Source organism: Microplitis demolitor, chromosome 1, assembly GCF_026212275.2.
Source record: "Microplitis demolitor isolate Queensland-Clemson2020A chromosome 1, iyMicDemo2.1a, whole genome shotgun sequence".
Classification (NCBI taxonomy): Eukaryota; Metazoa; Arthropoda; class Insecta; order Hymenoptera; family Braconidae; genus Microplitis; species Microplitis demolitor.
This window is the reverse complement of record NC_068545.1, coordinates 20399460-20419450: the sequence shown is the minus strand read 5'-3', so window position 1 is coordinate 20419450 and position 19991 is coordinate 20399460. Positions and strand designations below refer to the sequence as shown.

Sequence of the window (19991 nt, the reverse complement as noted above, 5' to 3'; positions counted from 1 at the left end):
CAGTGATATGTACATCTACTTCATATATTTTTTTTATTATTATAAGTTAATAATATGAATCGAAAAATTAATTAATTAGAATTATGAATAATTAAATGCGAGTTGAAAAGCTGTTTTGAGTACTTGTGTATTTAAATAACACAGCCTGCATATTTATTTATTTAATTTAATTCTAAGTACTCGATATGTATTAATGGAATACCTATTAATTAATTTAGTTAATTAATTATACTTAAATTAGCGATATGTATCGATTAAATATTTCATTAAAAATTCTATTAAGTTCATTTAAAATTTATTGTTGTTTATTAGTCAGTTAAATTTTATTGGGTTCGACTATTTTTTATAAAATGTACGCGTATATTTTTACAGTGGAAGAATTATTACTTAATTAATTAATTATGAAGCTTTATCTATGTTTGTGTCCCACTTTCTTTTTTTTTTATAATTTAATAAAAAATCCTTACGTTATTTTTAATTCTGAATCAATTGTTTCGTTTATCGCTTCGTTGGATATATCTGTGCCGAACAATGGTTTGACAAAACCTAAAATATATAATATATATTATTAATTATGTCAATTAAGTTCATTTAAGTTTGTATATATTCACCTGAAGCTGAAGTCGTACTGCAAAGACGCGAAGATCTTAGTGATGATTCGCTACTTTGCATGTTTCTCAAAGTATTTCCTGAAATAATTTATTGTTAGATAAAGTAATTGAAAGTTATTAATTTTAAATTGTTTGTGTGTAATTTCAGTGATTAGTAATCACTAATTAGGCATTTCATTAGTGATTAGTGGCCATTTTTTAAGAGGACGGCTACCTTGAAAATAAAACTATTATTTTGAAATTCAAAAACAAAATTTTTGGGGCGAATATTTTTACTCTTCTTAGTCACCAAATTATTATTTTACTTTTCTTTGTCGCTTTTAAAAAAAATTCCAATCTGGAGTAAAACGGTGCACCTAAAAAATATAATAAAATAAAAGATTTTGTATCAGAACTTTTACGCCCTCGGGCAAAAATTAAAAAAAAATGGCAATTTTTTTTTTAGGCAGTAAAACTTATATTAAAAATTTGATTTCTACTAGAAATTGAGTTAATTAATGAAAAAAAAAAAATTACTGAGCTTTAAAAGGTAAAAAAATTTAACAAAAGCATTTTTGATGACACTAAAATATTTAAAATATAAATATAAAATTTCAATAAAGTCTACGATGTAAAGCTTGACGAATTTTTTTGTCAGATATAAAAGTTTCAAACAATTTTAATTTAAAAATTAAAAAATCAAATAATTGTACCGTAAATTTAAACAGTAAATTTATTGATAACAACTGTCATGGGACATTAATATGTCAGTGACACAGTGGAGGTAGCAGTTCCCTTGATTAAAAAAAAAAGCTAAAAAAGTGTTGTACCAACTTTTACGGATTTTCGGTCGGTGTGGAAAATACGAATGGATTACCATTGAGTACAACAATCGGCGTCGCTGCGGGCGATGGTAAATAAGATGAACTTCTGTGATGGGCCATAACAAGTTCCTTTGTGTTTTTTTCCGGTTTCATCAGCACGATATAGATTTTAGGAAAAAACAAACAGCCGAGCTGCACAAACCCGCTCAGCGACAGCGACATCGCAAGGGTAACAACTCTGATTGCGTTACTTGTGAACGCTAGATAAAGCGGGACGAATGCCAACCACAGTATTAACGTCGTGTAATTTGTGAATGCTATATGTCGTGTTTCATTAAATCCATCTGGACATTTTCTTGTCTTTACTGCATAGATGGTACATATCACTACAATAATTCATTATTAATAATCAATCAATCAATCGATAATAAGACCGTAAAAAATTGCGGAGTGAATACGGAGCGGATAATTATTTATTTTTTTAATTCCCTCCGAGTTAAATTCACCTAGAAGGGGAATTTATTTTGATATTAAAAGTCTGAATTTCAGTGAATGCGGATCGAAATAAAATTCAAATCACTTTTCTGAAATAACAAACTCCCTTACTCCGTATGCGAAATGATTTCGGATTGAAATAAAATTCGTAATCACTCCAAATCCACTCCAGATTTCTTACAGTGTAAATAATTTATTAAAAAAAGTACTTCAAGCCTTTTATGTTTAGTAATTAATTACTCACTAGTATAAATTACATTTATTGACAACGTTTCATTGTAAATTATCCAATAAAAATCGTTTAATCATTATCGGATCAGTTACTAAAAACAATGACTACAATTTAGATTCCAATTAATAAATAAAAATTACAAAATTCGCGGAATTTAAAGGCTTGGAGTAGAATAGAAGTCACCAATTTCGGACACTTTGCACTTTATTTTTATTGGAATAAAATAAGTTAAATCTAATTAAAGTTCAAGATTTAGGCCTCCGTAGACGTAAATTTTTTTTACCAACGAAATATGTAGAGTATAAAAAATATTATCAAAGTAGTTGAATACGACATAAATATCTGTCATATTTTAGCGTTATATATTTATGTATCGTTTTATAAAAATAATAAGTGTCTAAAACTGATGAAACTAATTAATATGAAGAAATACATAATTAAAGCAATACCTATTAAGACAAAGGGATAAATTAAGCCAATTAAATATGATTCATTGTCAAGACCACGGCAGATGCGTAGTTTCCTATCACGTGTGGGATATAAATGTATAAGAGTAGCTGGTACTCGGTACAAGGATACAGCATTTATTAATATTTCAATAGAAGTAAGGAGTCCGGTTATTATTATTTGTGATTGAGGGCTAGTATATTTTGGTTTGTGAGGACTGTAACACTTTTTATTGAATATCCTGTGAATTCTATTAGTCTTGGTGACTAGTGCAGCATAACAAAGCGTGTAGCAAATTCCGACACCGAACCGTGTAATCATACAAGTCTTGGCATTCGGTTCAGCAACAATCGCAAATGTCATTAGAAACGACACAAGCGTCCCCACAAGCAACAAAGACGACAACTCACGTCCAGATGCTTTTATTACCGGCGTGTCACTGTAAATCCAAAACACCGATAGCACAAATATCGTCGCTAATATTCCTGTTGATTTTAAAAATTTAATAAATAGTTGCTGGTAGTAAATAATTTAAATAGTTGGTTGATTAATTAATTACTAATTAGTTAGTAAATAAATTACCGCAACTAGCAACAGCCATAGCACCCACGGCCCAAGGACTCGAGTAATCAATAAATTCTTCCTTAACTGGAACACAGTGTCTACTATCGATGGTTGGTTTTTGACCGCGGCCACAGTCTTGGCACCGATGCTCATCGACTCTGTACTGATAGGATCCGCAATCTTGACACTGCCAGCAACAAGCGTCTTGTTTTTCCCTCACTTTCACTTGATTCGGGAGACAAGGAGACGAGCACGCTGAGTTTGGGAAAAATTTACGCCCTGATTTATCTTCGCTACGATATTTCACTTTTTTTTGATTCAGGTACAGCACTGGCTTCTCGTCATTTATCTCTGAAAAGTCGATTCATTTTTTAAAATCACTCGTTACTTAGATATTATTATAGTTATTAAATAAACTTACGGGTGTAATTTCCTACAACGTGCCAACGATAAGTTCCATCATTGTCACGTTGAAAATTCAAAATTGAATAGCGTAGTGGACCGTCAACTTCGTTAACGAAACTAAATGGATAACCGGCTTCATCTAAAAGCACAAGACAATGTCTTTAGTTTTAAGTACGCGCATCTGTGTTCTGTGTTCTGCATATGTGTGCATGTATATATATATATATACATATATATATATATCTATATATATATGTACATATATGTTTATGTAACTAAGTATGTCGCATGTGTTTGTTGATGCTTGAGTAATAATACACTTGAGTACATCAACATCAGTTTAACCGAACAAGACTTACTCACTTACTTACCTTTGAACGTGACCGTGTTCAAGTACTTTGAGAGTGTTTCTCCGTCAATGTGTCTCATGCTATTACAAATACCAACGAAATTCCTCCCACATATATCCACCTGTAGATTATGTAATGCATGAGCCACTGCATAAACTGCGTCTCGAACAAAATGGATGAATTTTTGTTGCTTATAGCCCGTGCGGTATTTCATTTTCATCGTTGGGTCATCACATATTTCTTCCTGGTAAAAAAAAAAAAGTTTTTTTTTAAATAAAGTTTTAGTAAATATAAAAATTTGAAGCTTTATTTATTTTAATTTTAAAAATTAATTATTTGTATAATTTTTTAAACGTGGCGGGAAATTTTAAAATTTAAAAAATGAAAACCGCGCAATAAATTTCTAGTCGGTTAATTTAAATTCCAGTGTTGGCTGACAGAAAAGAAAAAGTGATTTACCAAAGAATCTTTATCACACTCATGGTACTCTTGCCAAAGTTCCTGAAACCACGGATTGATTTCCGCGTGACTGAGAGTTAGATTCGTAAAATAATCATCGAAACCGTTCAAGTGTCTCGACAGTGGCTGCACAGCGAGCGCACCCTCCAAAACAACCATCATCTCTTGATCCCTATTGTAATTTCCTGAATTGAGAAACTCACGGTGATTTGTACTCGACCAAGTGTCGCTTCCAATCCACACAAATCTCGTACCAACTCCGAGCCGACTTGCAGCTTCGAGTACTCGAAGAGTAGTTATCTTTTCCGCAAAAAGTACCACCACTGCACAAACAATAATTAACCCATAATTACAATCACAATTACAAATAAAATAAGTCATAAGTATACTCAAAATTATAAACTAATTCGCTAACACATGAGTACCGTATTAATTGAAGTACAGCAATAATGACGTTAATTAAAAGTTTATTTAGGGACTGAGAACATTTAATCCGGTTACAAATCTCTTGAGATTTTAATTAATGTAAATCTTATAAAAAATCAACTCTACCTTAAATCCGTTAAGTCGATTAATAAATTAATAAATTAAATTAATTTTAAACTAATCTTAAACTTAATTTTTTTTTGTATCGAATAAATTAGAGCACAGCAAAAAAGTGTAGATTAATTAACTTTACAAAGAAGCGTTATTTAATTATTTTATTTTAAAAGTTTGACGTGACTGTTGACTCACGGTTTACTCTTTTAGGTTTATCCTTTGTGGCTTTTTGTTTTTTATTTTTTAAAAATTCTTTTTATAGAGGAAAAAAAAAGTCTGAGCTGAAATTCCATTAGCGAGGTGAATAGAGAGCACAAGAGTACAAGCAATTTTTCCTGTCAGGCAAAAACAAAGCGCGTCGGCTGTCAAGAGACGAATTCGAGGATGTGTATAGAGAGATATAGGAGGACGCAGGATGTAGGATGTAGTATGTAGTATGTGGTCTGTGATATGTGGTGATGTGAGGTATATAGAGATAGATATATTAGTAGTTAGCAGTGATATAGGAGTAAGAGAGCATAGAGAATAATAGAAGTAGACTAGAATCGATTACAGGAAACGTACCACGAACTTGAGTTTTGTTAGTGATTGTACGAATGACGTTATCGTAGTCTTCTGCTACGAAATGTTCCTTGTCTATTCTCTGAGGTGCACTAAAGCAGATTGAATAGTTGTTGGCCAACGAAACTAAGGTCTCGTATCCGTGATTACCGTACTCGGTGTCTGAGTAAACCACTGACACATAAGTCCACTCAAATCGCCTAGAACAATGCCAATAGTTTTAATAAAAACTTTCGGGTGTACAACTAGAACTCTCTGGCTCCACCACAAACGAGTAATAGCACTCAATGTATTTTCTCAGCACATCCAATTAATTCCCACAACTCCATTGAAACTTTGAATTTTTTTTTTAAATAAATAAATAAAATTATTTACTTTTTTTTTTATGTTAAGTGCCAAGGAAATACTTCAGAAGTATTTTTAAATATATAGATTTTTTTTTCATCAGAAAAACTTACTTTAGAATTTCCAGCATAGCGTGGGCTTGATTTACGTCACTTGGTACGGTACGAAAAAAATGCGGATATTTTTCTTTGCTACTCAACGATGGTGAAGTCGCCATGTAGGATATTTGAGGTACACCAAATAATCGGAGCATTGAGGCAACCTGGATCAAAAAAAAGGTAATAAAAAAAAATTTAACGGTCGGCTATCAATACCATACGATTTTTCTATTATCTATCATTTCTATTGTGGTAAAAAAAAAAAAATCAAAAAATACAACTAAACAAATCCTGACTATAGGGAAAAACATCTGCTAGGAAATAAAGCAATCGCAGGATAGAAAATTTCTAGAAAAATTTTCGGTGATTTATTGAAAATAAATGTTTTATTTTCAGGGCTTTGAAATATAAAAGTGTTGATTTAATCTTGAATGTATTTTATTTTCATAAATGAACAATAAATTACTTATCATAATTTTTATTATTTACGATATTAAATTTAAATATTTGATAAAATAATTTATAGATCTTTTTGAAAAATTTATTAAGCAAATTTACTAGTTTACTATATCCTATTAAATGAACTTGTTCTGAAATTGTAGTTTACTCAAGTGTTTACTGCGTCCCTTTGACGGGGTTGTTTACGTTAGCAACAAGCAAGAAAATTTAATTTGAATAAATTTAACTGTGAACACGGCTTCTGATCAATCAACTCTATTTTTAATAAAATTTATTTTTTGGTACATTACCTGTAGCGTTACGGAGCTCGATTGAGCGGCAATAACTGAGATTACTTTATCAAACCCACCGCCAAGAAATTTTGGAACGCTGCCGTCTGAGCACTGGAATTCTTGGTCGTGATATTCGTTCACATGAGCTATAAAACCTTTCATTTAACAAATATAATTTATTGATAAATATATTTTTACATTACGAGTTGTACAAATAGGAGAAGGTACATACAGATAATTGATGCTTTTAAAAAAAAGTTTTATTTATTTTTGATATTTAAGGGGTAACGTCAATCGATTTTCAATTTAATTTAATTTACGGACAAACACGAACCTAAAATAGTCTTCAAAGTTTTTTTAAACCTTAACAGAGGGCTAAAAATTTCGCGTTTTCAAAAATTCAAATTCGGCTTCGAGAAAAATTTTTCATTTGCTCTACGAGTGAGGTCGGGTAACGTTTTCCTTTGAGTATTATAGTAAATAAATGTTTGTCATTAATATTTTTATAGAATCGCCATGGCTTAAATTTGAAATCGGGATTAAAAATAGCAAACATTTTTTAAAAACTTTTTAGGGTACGACATTTCGTTTTAATATAAATATGAAGTCAGTAAATTTAAGTTTATAAAATACATAATTTCCTTAGCGTTACTTTAACCTGACTTTATCTATATACCTATTGTACATATTTATATATACCTTTAACAAAATTCAATGCTTGTTGTAGTGCATAATTTGGATTGTCGCAAGAATCAAAAGCAAGAACGCCGAGTTTTATTCCCGGTAGTATTACAGGATTTTGATTTATCTGTTGTACAGTAAAAAGCATTGCCTCTAGAGGTTGGATACCATCTTCAAACTGTAAGTAAAAAAATTCTTTTAAAAAACTTATTTGAAATAAAAAAAAATGTATAAACTTTCTTTTCAATATTATTTAAGAAATGCTAATTTCTTTCATTTTATTCAACTAAAACTATTTCCATCAGTATTTAAAATTCCTCTATAATAAAAGTATTAAAAAACTAAGTTTTCTCTTCAATGACAGACAATTTTTACTAACGTACACTTGATCTTATCAATGATTGATGACTATCTATATTTTATTACCTAAAAAAATTCGATCCGATTGGAGTATTGCCAAAGACACTCACTCATTTTACTTTTATTTATTTATTTTTTTTTTTTTTGGCTCTACAGCTAAGGGACGAGAGTGAGTTAAGTACAATTTTGACGTACAGTATCTGGGACACGTGAGGTTCGTAAGTTGGTGGATTGTAAGGGTCCACTTGAAAGAAAAGTCATGTTAAGAGTCTCTCGTCTTATCTATTTAATCAGTTAAATTTTTTTCTTTGTAGCATTTTTATTTTTGACTATTGCCAAGTGAACAAGCAACTTCACTTAAGCTTTACCTGAATTTTCCCGCAGCTCTCGCCATTGGTGCCTTTCTTGTGAACAGGAAAAAGTGCTCCGAGTGTTATATCACCAGTGACATTAACGTAAAACTTGGCATTTGTGAGATAACTTGAAGTGATAAATGTAAATAATACCAAGATCTTCATCCTCTTGATGTGAGTTACAAATTTATTTTTTCCTTTACTATAAATATGAATATCTATGTAAATTGTTTTTCAGTCCTGCTTAGCTGGAATCTGCGAAGTAAGACGTATTAATAACGTTTAATAAAAATAAAATTAAAAAAAAAAAAAACAATTTATATAAATAAAGATAAATGAAAAATAATAAATATGTTAACAGTGGGGTGATGAAAATAAGGTCGGTCATGCTCGGGTACATTCGCTTTTACTCAACATCAGAAAATACTTAAAATTGAGCTATCGATTCTTCGACCGCTTTCTATTCTTCTTCTTCTTCCTCTTGTTTGGCTACTTGAGAAAACGCGTCTACAAGTGCCTTTTTTTCATATTTATTTTTTTCTTCTTTTCTTCGACTCTCATTTGTATTCATTTTAAGCACTAAATTACTTGTCAATGACTACTTTCAAGTTTTCAATGCACTGACTATCACTTTTATCACTATTTATATTTTATATACGGTTCTTTCATCATTAACATTCTGCGTATTAAAAAAATTATAAAGCTCATTTTTTATCTCAATTTCAAATGCTAGTTACTTTAATACATGTGTCGCAATAAATATATAAATATATGTGTCTATTATCACTAGAAGTATTAAAGAAAATTTTCAAGACATAAAAATTTCAAATAAAATCGCGGGAAAAATTGAATACTTGAAATTAAAAAAAAAAAAAAATGGTCCAAAATCGTCATTTATGGTTCCCATTTGATCCGTCGCCCCTCAAAATTATTTAAAATAAATATTTAAATTGTAAATATTAATTATGATTTCAATTATAAAAATTAATTATTGACAATGTTTTGTAAACTTATTTTTAGTAAATTACATTTAATGAAAAACTAAGACTTCAGACAGAAAGAACGGAAGTAAGAAGTAGAGTAAACGTTAAGTAAAGCCTTCAAAGAAATACTTTGGTGGTCGCTCAAATCCTAGAGTTATAAAAAATCTAATACACAAACTCGAGTGAATGAAGAACAAAAACCAGACTAAGCGAGAGACGGAAATATTTCTAAAGGGATTGTTTGTTAGCTATTAATATGACGTTTTAATTACACGTGCAGCATATAACCGTATAAAGTAAAAACAGTGGCACATAAATATATGAAACGTACACATGAATATATATGTACACAGTTTTTGATTAGACTTTTGACAAAATTAATATCGATTAATCAAACTGGCTCTGTTGAGTGTCGAATGTTGGCATGAGCAATTAATTGTGTTATCAACGCTTCCATATATCGCCGCTATAATTAATTGTATATTCCCTCATCTACATTTGCTTACCAATCCAACAGTAACCACTGAAACTGTGCCGTTAAATCAGTTTAAATATGAGAAATAGCATAAATTTATCAACCATCAATTTAATAACTTTGATCGACTAGAGTCCTTTTTTTTCAATTATCATTCGCAAGTTATTTTCACTGTTAAAAATTTACGGAGTGAATGTAAATTGTAGTAAATGCAGATTTAAATAAAATCCAGTTCACTTCAAAATAATTCCGCTAAAAAACCAAAATCATTAATTACTCTGTGTGCGAAATGATTTTTTTTAAAACTCCGAAACGAGTGATGGAGTAAAATCGCATGTAAATAAAATCCGTAATCACTCCGAACTCACTCCCAATTTTTTACAGTGCATGAATTTGTAAATATAAAAAAAAAAGTAAATACTGAGAATGCAGTGAATGAGCAATTTTAAAAATATACTGCCAGCTAATTCACACAGTAAATACACGGACTCGTGCTCGTAGTCCGTATTTACTAACGAGCTTCTGGGTTCTTATAAATATTTAAATATATAAATATAACGAATTGTATTTCCTATATAAATTGAATAATTATTTTCATAAGAGCTTTACGTTAAAATGAATATCTTTATATACAATTAAATATGCGGGTATCGAGTAGTAGAATTTATATTTAGTCAGACTTGGTAAGCATTGGTGGTGACATTTTTATTAAGTTCTTTAAATATATATATTATTCTTTAAATATTTCATGACAGAGATCAAATGGATATTTAATTAGATGCTTAAAATAAATTAAATTAAAGTTTATGACCAACGTTCAGTTGATTTGAATTTAAAAAAACGTGACATATTAAATTTTGATTATTAAATAAATATTTTTTTTTTATAACTGACGGATTGTTGAAAGTTAGTTAATATACAACGGAAACAGAGAAACCGTCGCATTGCGTATGTCAGTTGGCATGATTAGATATTCGTAGCAAGCAATATCGTTTAGCGGAATAATAATTCGGTCAATGTGAATAAATAAATAATACATGAGAACATGTATTGCAGATCAAGAAATTTACATGAATTTTATAAATATAATATTGCTGATATTTTTTTTATTTTATCGATTTTAATTTCATACGGTTAAGCTTTCGTGTATAACGATTTTATAAGCTTTAGATAATGACAAGATTGAAGATTAAATTTATATGATTAGGTGTCACCGTTATACTCCTGAAGATGAATTACGGTGAGTTTATAAAATAATTTTATTAAAATACCACTCATCATTTTTTATTTAGTTTTATTATTGATGATTTATTGCCACAGGAAAATAAATTTCAGATGTATCTAATTTATTTGAAACTATATCTTTATCGGAGCATTATCCGATATATATGTATATATGTATAGATTTTATGTTTTACAATTTATTTTTCCCAGGCTATTTGACTCTGAAAATCCAACGGTATTTATTCACCCAGAAAATTACAACCGTTTTTCCAATTGAACTATTATATATATATATATATATATATATATATATACGCATACAAATCTAAATGAGAAATTTTCAGGCAACATTTCATTCTTTCATAAAAATAAAAGTCATAGAGTTCAAGTTAATGCTGATACTTTTAATGGGTCCGTATATATTATTATTATGTTTAATTAAATTATTTAAGAATTAATTTATTTTTTAAACTTTTGTTACCTAAAATAATTGCATTTTATCAGTATTTAAAAAATAATTAATCAATAAATATTTTATATGTACAATTAAAATTTTTATTTCTTTCCGATACTCCAACTCAGTAATTAACCGACACCTTTATGATTTCTTTTATAAAATTTCTATCTGTACCGTAGATAATGAAAATTAAAAATATAAATACACGTCATCCTGAAGATTTGGAAGTATTTTTAGCTTTTAGTATAAGGATACTTTTAAGTATAAGGGAGACCGGGGCAAGACGGCTCACCTAAGCCGATTATTATTCTTTGTGGCTTTTAACCATCAAGTCGAGTTACTCTCGTCCAACTTTAACTCAATTCACCAAAATGTTGGTGAAGCTCCTGAAAAAAATTTTTTTTTTTTTGGCAAGACAGCCCCCTCCAAAAAAAAATGAAAAAAAAAACTTTTTTTTTTAATTGTAAAAAAAATTTCCCGCGTCACAAATGTTTATATTTTTCTCTTTCACAACTGAATTTACTTTTATATTACTCGAAATAACTTTTTTTAATATAATACGAGTAATTTATTCACTTCTGTAGAAAAAAATTGAGTGTTTTAATTTTTTTCCAAACATATTACCAAATACTGTACCAAATTTTATAAATATATTATTCATAATGTTACATATAATAATTATGATTGTTTTGTTGGATTCTATAACAAATTATATGAATAAATTAAAAGTTATTTAATAAAAAATAACTTAATTAATTAATAATTATTTTTCTATTGAATAAAAAATTGATTATTGGTATTTTTAACTTTTTCAAATGCTCTATTTTACTCAAAATCCATAGAATTAACCAAAAAATGATATCTCTATTAAATTAATCATGACTAGGTTATAATAATATGAAATAAATTTTTTTTTAGAATTTTTGAGTGGTTCATTTTGCCCCTAGTTTCACGTATAAGGCTAAAAATGAGTAAATAATCTGAATTTGTGATAATCAAAAGAAAACAAAAAAAAAAAATTTTGGTTCATTTTTGAGGTGGGCCTTCTTGCCCCAGGGGGCCGTCTTGCCCCGGTCTCCCCTATACTTTCCGGCTTAGAAACCCTGCCAGTTGGCTGGCTCGCCAAACTAATATTGTAAACTTTCGATGAATTACAGTTTTTATCCAAGCTCATTTTCATTAAAAGCAATTTGACATTTTTTTTAAATAACTGTCACGCTTGATTCGATTTGTGAATTTCAAATTTTTAAATTCAAAGAAAAAGTTTGAGTCCGATACTTTTTTTTATCATTCGGCTGCTGAAAGCTCTATCCGTTATCTTGCGGTGTCGAGTTGTAAGCCTCTTTTATCGAGGTTTTTAACCAGTTGGGTCATTAAAAATACATTATAAAACATATTATATGAATCTACTGATCGCGAGATTTTATTTGATACCAGACATGAAATTTTAGTTAAAAAAATTTTTTAAATATTTGCAGGAAAAAAAAAAATTCTGTAGCTTATATATTTTCAACCAGAAGTACTTAATCCAGACCAAGTTAATCTCAGTGTTAGAATTACGATAAAAGCCAACACTAGGAGCGTAAAAAAAAAAAAACAGTCAGTGCCAAACATACACAGCACTTGATGATTTGCGCTGTCAAAGAGTACTTGAACGTACACAATAACAGAACAACAAGCAGCTTTTGCACATCTAGGTGTCCCATGCAAATGTAAACAACCTCTCAACCCCTGCCATAATACTACAGAAAATTGCATAATTATTTAAATAGGAAATAAAATAAAAACGCTACTCTTCGCATTATTTTAAAAATTATTTACAGTTTTTAACCCCATGGGAAAAAAAAAATATAATTGGAATATAAATTTTGTATTCTTTAAAAAAATTATAATGAATTCTTTTGATATTTTAAACAACGAGGCTGTGATTAAAGCAAATTTACTCTCATGACTAAATTAGCGAATAATAACAAGCATGATTTTCAGCTTGATTTTGAGGTTGATAAATAAAAACCGGTCAATATTTTATGTAGTGTAAAATTTAAAATAATAAATCTCGAGTTTTTAATAATAATTATATTTAATTCGACGACTGGAAATGCAGGTCAACCGAAGTGTCTGTCAAGCTGGGGAGAAAATTGTCGGAACGAGAGAAATTCAGCCTTGTTATCAGTCTGAAGGAAATTGCTCAGTTTTAATCTCGGCTCTTTCTACTCTCACTCGATCCTTAGTTACAGAATCAATCGGCGAATCCGCCCTCGCTGATAACTAATTCCTGATAATCGGAAGTGGTGGCGTAGATCGGATTTCATTTCCAGTCTATCAGTTCGAGGAAACCGCAAAGATTTTTATGTTCAAAAATACTAAATAACCGCGAAAATAATTATAATTAATAATCGATAATTTACATTTAGATTAAATTAAATTTTTTTTTATGGAGTTTATCTATTTTTAACTGAAATACGTATAAATTAATGAAATATCAAACACTTGGAAATTAAATAGAAAGTAAACTTGTTGTCTAACAAAAAATAATTTGTACCTCCAATTATTATTCTCTAAGTAGTTAGAAGTTCATTACTGATTTAAGTTTTGAAAAGTACAGAACAAGTGTATAGAGTTAAATAAAATTTATTTCAAATATTTTTCACGTACTTGACAGTGTTCTGAAACTCTCCAAACCTTCAAGATGTCAATTTTGTCTCTATGTATTTTTTTACCGTCTCTAGTTTTGAAGTATAAAATTCTTCGATAGAAGTAAGAAAAAAAGTTACAAATCCAATCACTTAAATCACACGGCCACAAAAAAAAGCAAGCGGAGGAAATCAGTCTTTGGAAGATTGTATAAAAAAATTGTAAATTATCGTAATAAAAAAGAAAATAAATAAAAATACATGTCATTCCATCACACTTTAATCTTGAAATATTTTAAATAAATTTCTTGGTATTTTTTTTTTTATCAAATAGACGAGATTAAATTCTTCCAAGATACATCATCATCCTGCGAATTTCACAACAATTTATCTAATGAATATTCATCCAATTTATATATACCTAGATATATATACATATATATGACACAATAAATTAGAAAATCTTAATCAAGAATCAGGGGATTTAGCTCGTCTATCTAGAATTCGAAACGAGAGAATAAAAATATAAATTGGTCTTAGATAGATGGGTATCGATTTCGAGGCATCGAATTGAAACGAAAATAAAAATAAAAAGTTTTATTATCTGTCAAGTAATTTGTACAATTTAACTCCTTATTGCTCGGGAAAGTTAATAAAAATGACAGATTAAATATAGTAAATACCTGACAATAAAATGTCGATACATCACAGTGACCTGAACATTGGAGCTTTTGTACGTGACACTATTAATCCGTATGACAACCCACATTGCACGATAATTTATCTCGAATTATAAAAAAAAAAATATTGACGGCGTAAATTCATAGAGCAGACGCGGAAGTATATATGTATACATATATGTACGTATTTATATGTGTGTGTCTGTATCTATAAAATAAAACCACCGAGCAATTGGAATCGAATTTTCCGTCAGTTTTGTGCAAACAAAAATAAATCTAGGAACGAGTGGAAATTTGCTGCGATAAACTAAACCCAATGTTTGTCATTTTCAGTACTTTTTTGGCTTTCACTTTATGAATTTTTTAGCTGTTTGTATTATAGATCAAACTATACAAGCACTGTGATTTGTTCAGTGTATGAATTAAAGCAACGTAAGAAATTAAAGAAATGTTTCAGAAAATGAGGAGATAACTTTTCTTATTAACTTTTATTTCCAAGAACCTCGAAATTTTTTTTTTTCATGTCTATTCTCGAGCTTTCTATTGCACGTCATGAATTATTTCACACAAAACTTGAGAGTAATTAGTGAATCTCAATGAGGTTATTATTTCTTCTTCTACAAATTTGAATATAATTATAGCCTTCAAAGTTTTGTTATCTCTTTAAATTTTCATATCAGTTTTACAACCATAAAACTATGAAAAATTTAATCATAAATAATTGGTAAAAAAAATCAGCAAATTTAAATTACTATTTGAATATTAGTTTTCATTAAATAATTACAAATTAACGGTTTTCAATATTCTGTATGACAGTCGTGACCTATCGTAAATCCAATTCAAGAATGACATGCTCTATTTAAGTCTACGGTCCAATAAAAAACTAGACCTACGCAAAATAAAAATAATCATTGATTTCATTCATTGCAAAAACTCATTTTAAATTTATTTTATTTAAATCTTCATTTTCCCAATAAATCTTACGAATGAATTAAATAGTCGCGTATAAATAACCCTTGAAGTAAAGTCCAAAAATATGAAAATATATTGAATATTTTAATTACCTTGGCGACAACTATTTCGATCGTGTACTCAAAGCTTTAGTGGTTTTATTGAACAAACCTAAACTCCACCCTAAAGAGGAGTGTTTGAATAAATTTGGCCCCTCTAGTAAAGCGATAATTACTTTTGACCTCACTAAAGATCAACCCTCACTATTTAAACATCTACATAATTATTATCATCTCCTGTTGAAATATATCTTTTTCAATATTAATAATGTATACGGGCGGGTAAAATGGACTCCAAGATTTTAATGGACAAAACTCTCAACTATATAATAAATTATATCTGACTTATTTTTACGTCCTTTTTTTCCCAATTGCATTCCTAATGATATTTTTTACTTGAATTTGGTTATCATAAAAATATAAAAAATAATTATTTTGATGACAATTCAAAATGTCTCATATTTCGTAAATACAAAATATAAAAAATTTTCCGCAATTTTTCCGTATCATCATTTAACTGCTCCTCCCGATATAACTCATGACCAATTAAAGATATCGACTATTAATTATTTTTCAATTCAATTTTAATTTAATAAAATTAATTTAAAACCCATCAATTTAATTGACCGTAAAAAATTTAAAACAAACAACTCGATATTTTTTTTTTATTTTCCGTAACTGACATTGATAAGTAATGATTAAAAGTGTAATTTATCAACACCTACAGGCAATAGATTCAAACGAAAGAGTCATATATTGGTAAATATATATATGTATATATATATATAACTTTGTACGCACTATGTCACTGACAAGACAAAAGAGTTTGTTGGAGTTGATGAATAGCAGGAAGGTAAAGGGCTCATTGTTATTCAATCGCTCCCAGAGTTGATGATGCACTCAATGTGTATGCATCTCTCAATATGTATTCAAAGCCTTCATACTCATTCAACCCCTTATACATCTCTTTTCTACAGCCCGTCAACTCATCACCGTCGATCCCAATTTAAAAAAAACCATATTATTTAACTTTAACGCTGACAAATAAGTTCTTCAGTGAAGACTATCACAATATCCACCAAATTAATCCAACTATACACAAATTCTAGTAACTCATTACTTCTCTACTCGACTCTACTTACAAATGTTGTCTTAATGAAACAACAACGTAGTTTCTACAGCAATGTCCAACTCTCGAGACCTTCATAAGCAAAGACGTTGAACAAATTCAACTGCACTCTATATTAAAACATGTACAAGCTTTTGGCTGTACAGTACCAGAGTAATTAACTGCTGTAAGAGTACTTTATTTTTGGTGCAGTATGAATAAGTGAGCTTGGTGTAGCGAGAAAAGTAGATACGTTAAAAATAAATGAAGGAAAATAATAGAATAGAATACTAAATAAAAATAAAATAAAAGTTATCCGTATCTGAGATGAACGTGTTTTGAGTTAAGCACGTACCTCTGGGATCACGAGTATATACCTTACTAACCAGAGGTGAAGACTGCCTCAGGAGTTTGAATTATAAATAAACGGTAAACCATCAGGGTTATACTGCGAGACGTTTATCTGAACCCCGACAATCCTCACGTCAAAGAAATTTATACACATATATATATATATATATATATATATATATATATATATACTTATATTACCTGTGTAGGTGGGTTTATATATACTTAAGAATACAGGTGAATTCTCGGTTACTCGGTTCACAATACTACCACTACTACTTGTCTCACCCCATCTACTTTTTTTCATCAATATACATTTTCAAGAGTTGAGTAAAAGACAGATCGGTCTTTAGGTGAAATAAAAAATAATAATAATAATAATAAATAAAAGAAGAAATAGCTGAATGGTTCTCTTTCTTCACTGGCAAGCTGCAACCGCAGGGTCGCTCGGTTGAACTCGCGGTTTCATGCACAATACATTTTTTAACTGAGTGAAAAAAAAAAAAATTGCATTAATAAATAAAAATAAATAATAAATAAGATGTCATTTTTAATCGTTATACAATTAATTATATTTTTCCATTCAAACATTTCTTTTTGTATGGAGTACAATAATTAAATTTTTTACTTACTTTCATTTCATGAATTAATGAATTAAATATTTGAGCTTTACTTAAAGCATTTTCTATTTTTGAATATCGGTAATCACTTTTTTTTAAATTTTTGATTGCAGGTTTTTTTTTAATTATGATCTTATCTATGAACAGCAGGACACTTTAGTGTGACAATTGAGTAATGATGAATGTGTAATTATCAAGACACATTGTCATCACTCGCACTCGCGACTGAGACTGAATGCCAGTTGGTAGCTTTTGGGTTTAGATGAGATACTTGTGCGCGCGCCTCTATACTAGACGACGCGTTCACCCGATCACTCTTTTTAACTTTCTTCACCAATCTTCCTTTTATTTTCCCATTTATTATTTTTCATTCCGGCATTAATATACATTTCGATTTAATATTATTTAATAACGGTTAAAAATTATGCGGGCATAACTAAACAAACCTTCAGATACGCGGATTATTCTTAATTAATAATCATCATGCATGAATTATTTTATTTAATGAATAGTTTACACATGAGTAGTAATTATTCAAGAATTTAATAATAATAATTATCGGTTTTACAGAATATTTTAAATTAAAATTAGCTTTTTCGCGAATTCTCAAGAGAAATTAAAATTAAATTCTCGTAAAATAGGAAATAAAAAGATAATATAACGAGATGGAAATCCGATGTTTTTTTTTCGTACTTATAACAACTTATTTTGCTTTCTTATACACTTTATATTATTTCCCATTTGTTGTAGAAAATTCTTTGACATCCAAACTTCAGCAGTAGAAAAAAAGCTTATTCTTTAAAATGAAAAAAAATAAAAAGTTATAAAAATGAATTCCGCGTCTAGATTGGAAACTATTATAGCAAATAAAAATATTTGATAACAAAAGTAATGATCGTAGGGGAGATCGGGGTGCTAAGGCCCTCAAAAATTCGGTAAAAATTTTTTTTTTTCATTTTCGGTCAAATCATGATACTTCTGATGTTTTAAAGATATCTTAAGCTGATCTGCCATGCTTGCAGCATAATGGACCCCATGAAAAAAAATTTGCTAAAAAAAAAAAATTTTTTTTTTTCTAAACTAAAATGAATTTGAAAAATTTATTGATTAAAGCTCTTTTAGGTCAATAGATTATATTGTGGTTAAAATAAAAAAATGAAAATTTCAATAACACTGGTTATATCAGCTGAATAATATTTTTTTTAATATATTTGAAGCCCATGGGTTTATACTGGTACAGAAATAGTCTATTTGTGCTTAAAATCTTTTTTTTTTTTCAATAAAAAATAAAAAAAAATTTAAGCTTTTTTTGGAGAGAGACCTATGTGCCCCGGTCTTCCCTATCAATTATGAATGATAAATTATTGAAATAGTTCACGTTTATCAGTTTGCAAGAGAACATCCGTTTTGAATCCTCTTACACAAAACTGAAACTCTTTTTTGTTCACAATAAACTTTATCCGTTTTAAAATATTCATCTTCGACTATTTTTCGTATCTAAAACGATCCAATACAAAATATCTATGCACTAAATGGGTGATTTATTGATAACAGAAAAATATTTTTGTTTTCGTAAAATTCTCAGCGGAATAGTAACGTTAGAATATTTAAATCATGTCAGAAATAAAATAATTTATTACTTAGAACTATTGAATTTTTTTAATAATCATATTAAATTTATAGTCCATATGGTACCCCCAAGTGGTTATAAACGATAAATTCACTTTAAATCGTACCCATGTAACCACTGCCATAGATAAACTTTTAATTAGTCGTCTATTATTGTACTCCCGGGATTAAATTTTTTTAAAAAATGTAAAAAAAAAGTTATTATACTTTTAACACAAATTTTGCATCGTTTAATTGAATTAATAATATATTAATTAACAATAATAATAACAACTATCAATTATAATTAAAAACTTTAGTTGTTAATTTGAAAGTACTTAAACGTTAAATTTAAATAACGGGTAATTTAAATAATAAGTATGAGAAATTTAGTTATTTATAATTTATTATTTTCCGTATAAAATAATTTACACCGTAAATCGTTTTACCCAATTTAAAAACTCTTTCTAAATGCAAACTAAAGTTTAATTAGTACATTTGTTATATATATATATATATATATATATATATATATATATATATATATATATATATTGGAATAAAACATATGAAGACTGACGGAGCGAAGCGTGGATCGATATGTAGTTTACGAACTGCACTAGAATGTTAAGATAATACCTCGTGATATGCAAGGCGGTGTCACAGTAGTACCCTCTATATATACCCTCTTTGTCTTTAGCCTCTTGTTCCCTTGTACTCTTCTAGTCTTAGAATACTGCTCATCTTCTCTTAACTTGTACCTGCTCTCTTTCCGTTTCAGTATTAGGGTGTGTCGAGATAATTCGC

The 19991-nt window shown here is 29.0% G+C and overlaps 1 protein-coding gene across 4 annotated transcripts; it reads right to left on the bottom strand.

Moving 5' to 3' along the window:
- Window positions 1-339: 339 nt before the first annotated feature.
- Window positions 340-17789, bottom strand: LOC103571246 (metabotropic glutamate receptor 3). Of its 4 annotated transcripts, none has more exons than XM_008549341.2 (14): window positions 17589-17789; window positions 8051-8290; window positions 7341-7500; window positions 6660-6796; window positions 5926-6074; window positions 5471-5667; window positions 4367-4689; window positions 3929-4151; window positions 3574-3696; window positions 3171-3503; window positions 2591-3073; window positions 1468-1800; window positions 612-689; window positions 340-546 (listed from the first exon to the last, which is right to left on the bottom strand). In XM_008549341.2, the coding sequence occupies exons 2-14, from the start codon at window positions 8198-8200 to the stop codon at window positions 464-466; spliced, it is 2772 nt and encodes a 923-aa protein (XP_008547563.1). In that variant the 5' UTR covers window positions 8201-8290; window positions 17589-17789; the 3' UTR covers window positions 340-463. The 4 variants fall into 4 exon arrangements, 3 of the variants coding, with proteins under 3 accessions (XP_008547563.1, XP_008547564.1, XP_008547565.1); XM_008549342.2 differs by having other exon boundaries at window positions 6660-6787; XR_008404156.1 differs by lacking the exon at window positions 340-546 and adding an exon at window positions 826-967 and having other exon boundaries at window positions 631-689.
- Between the last annotated feature and the right edge of the window lie 2202 nt (window positions 17790-19991).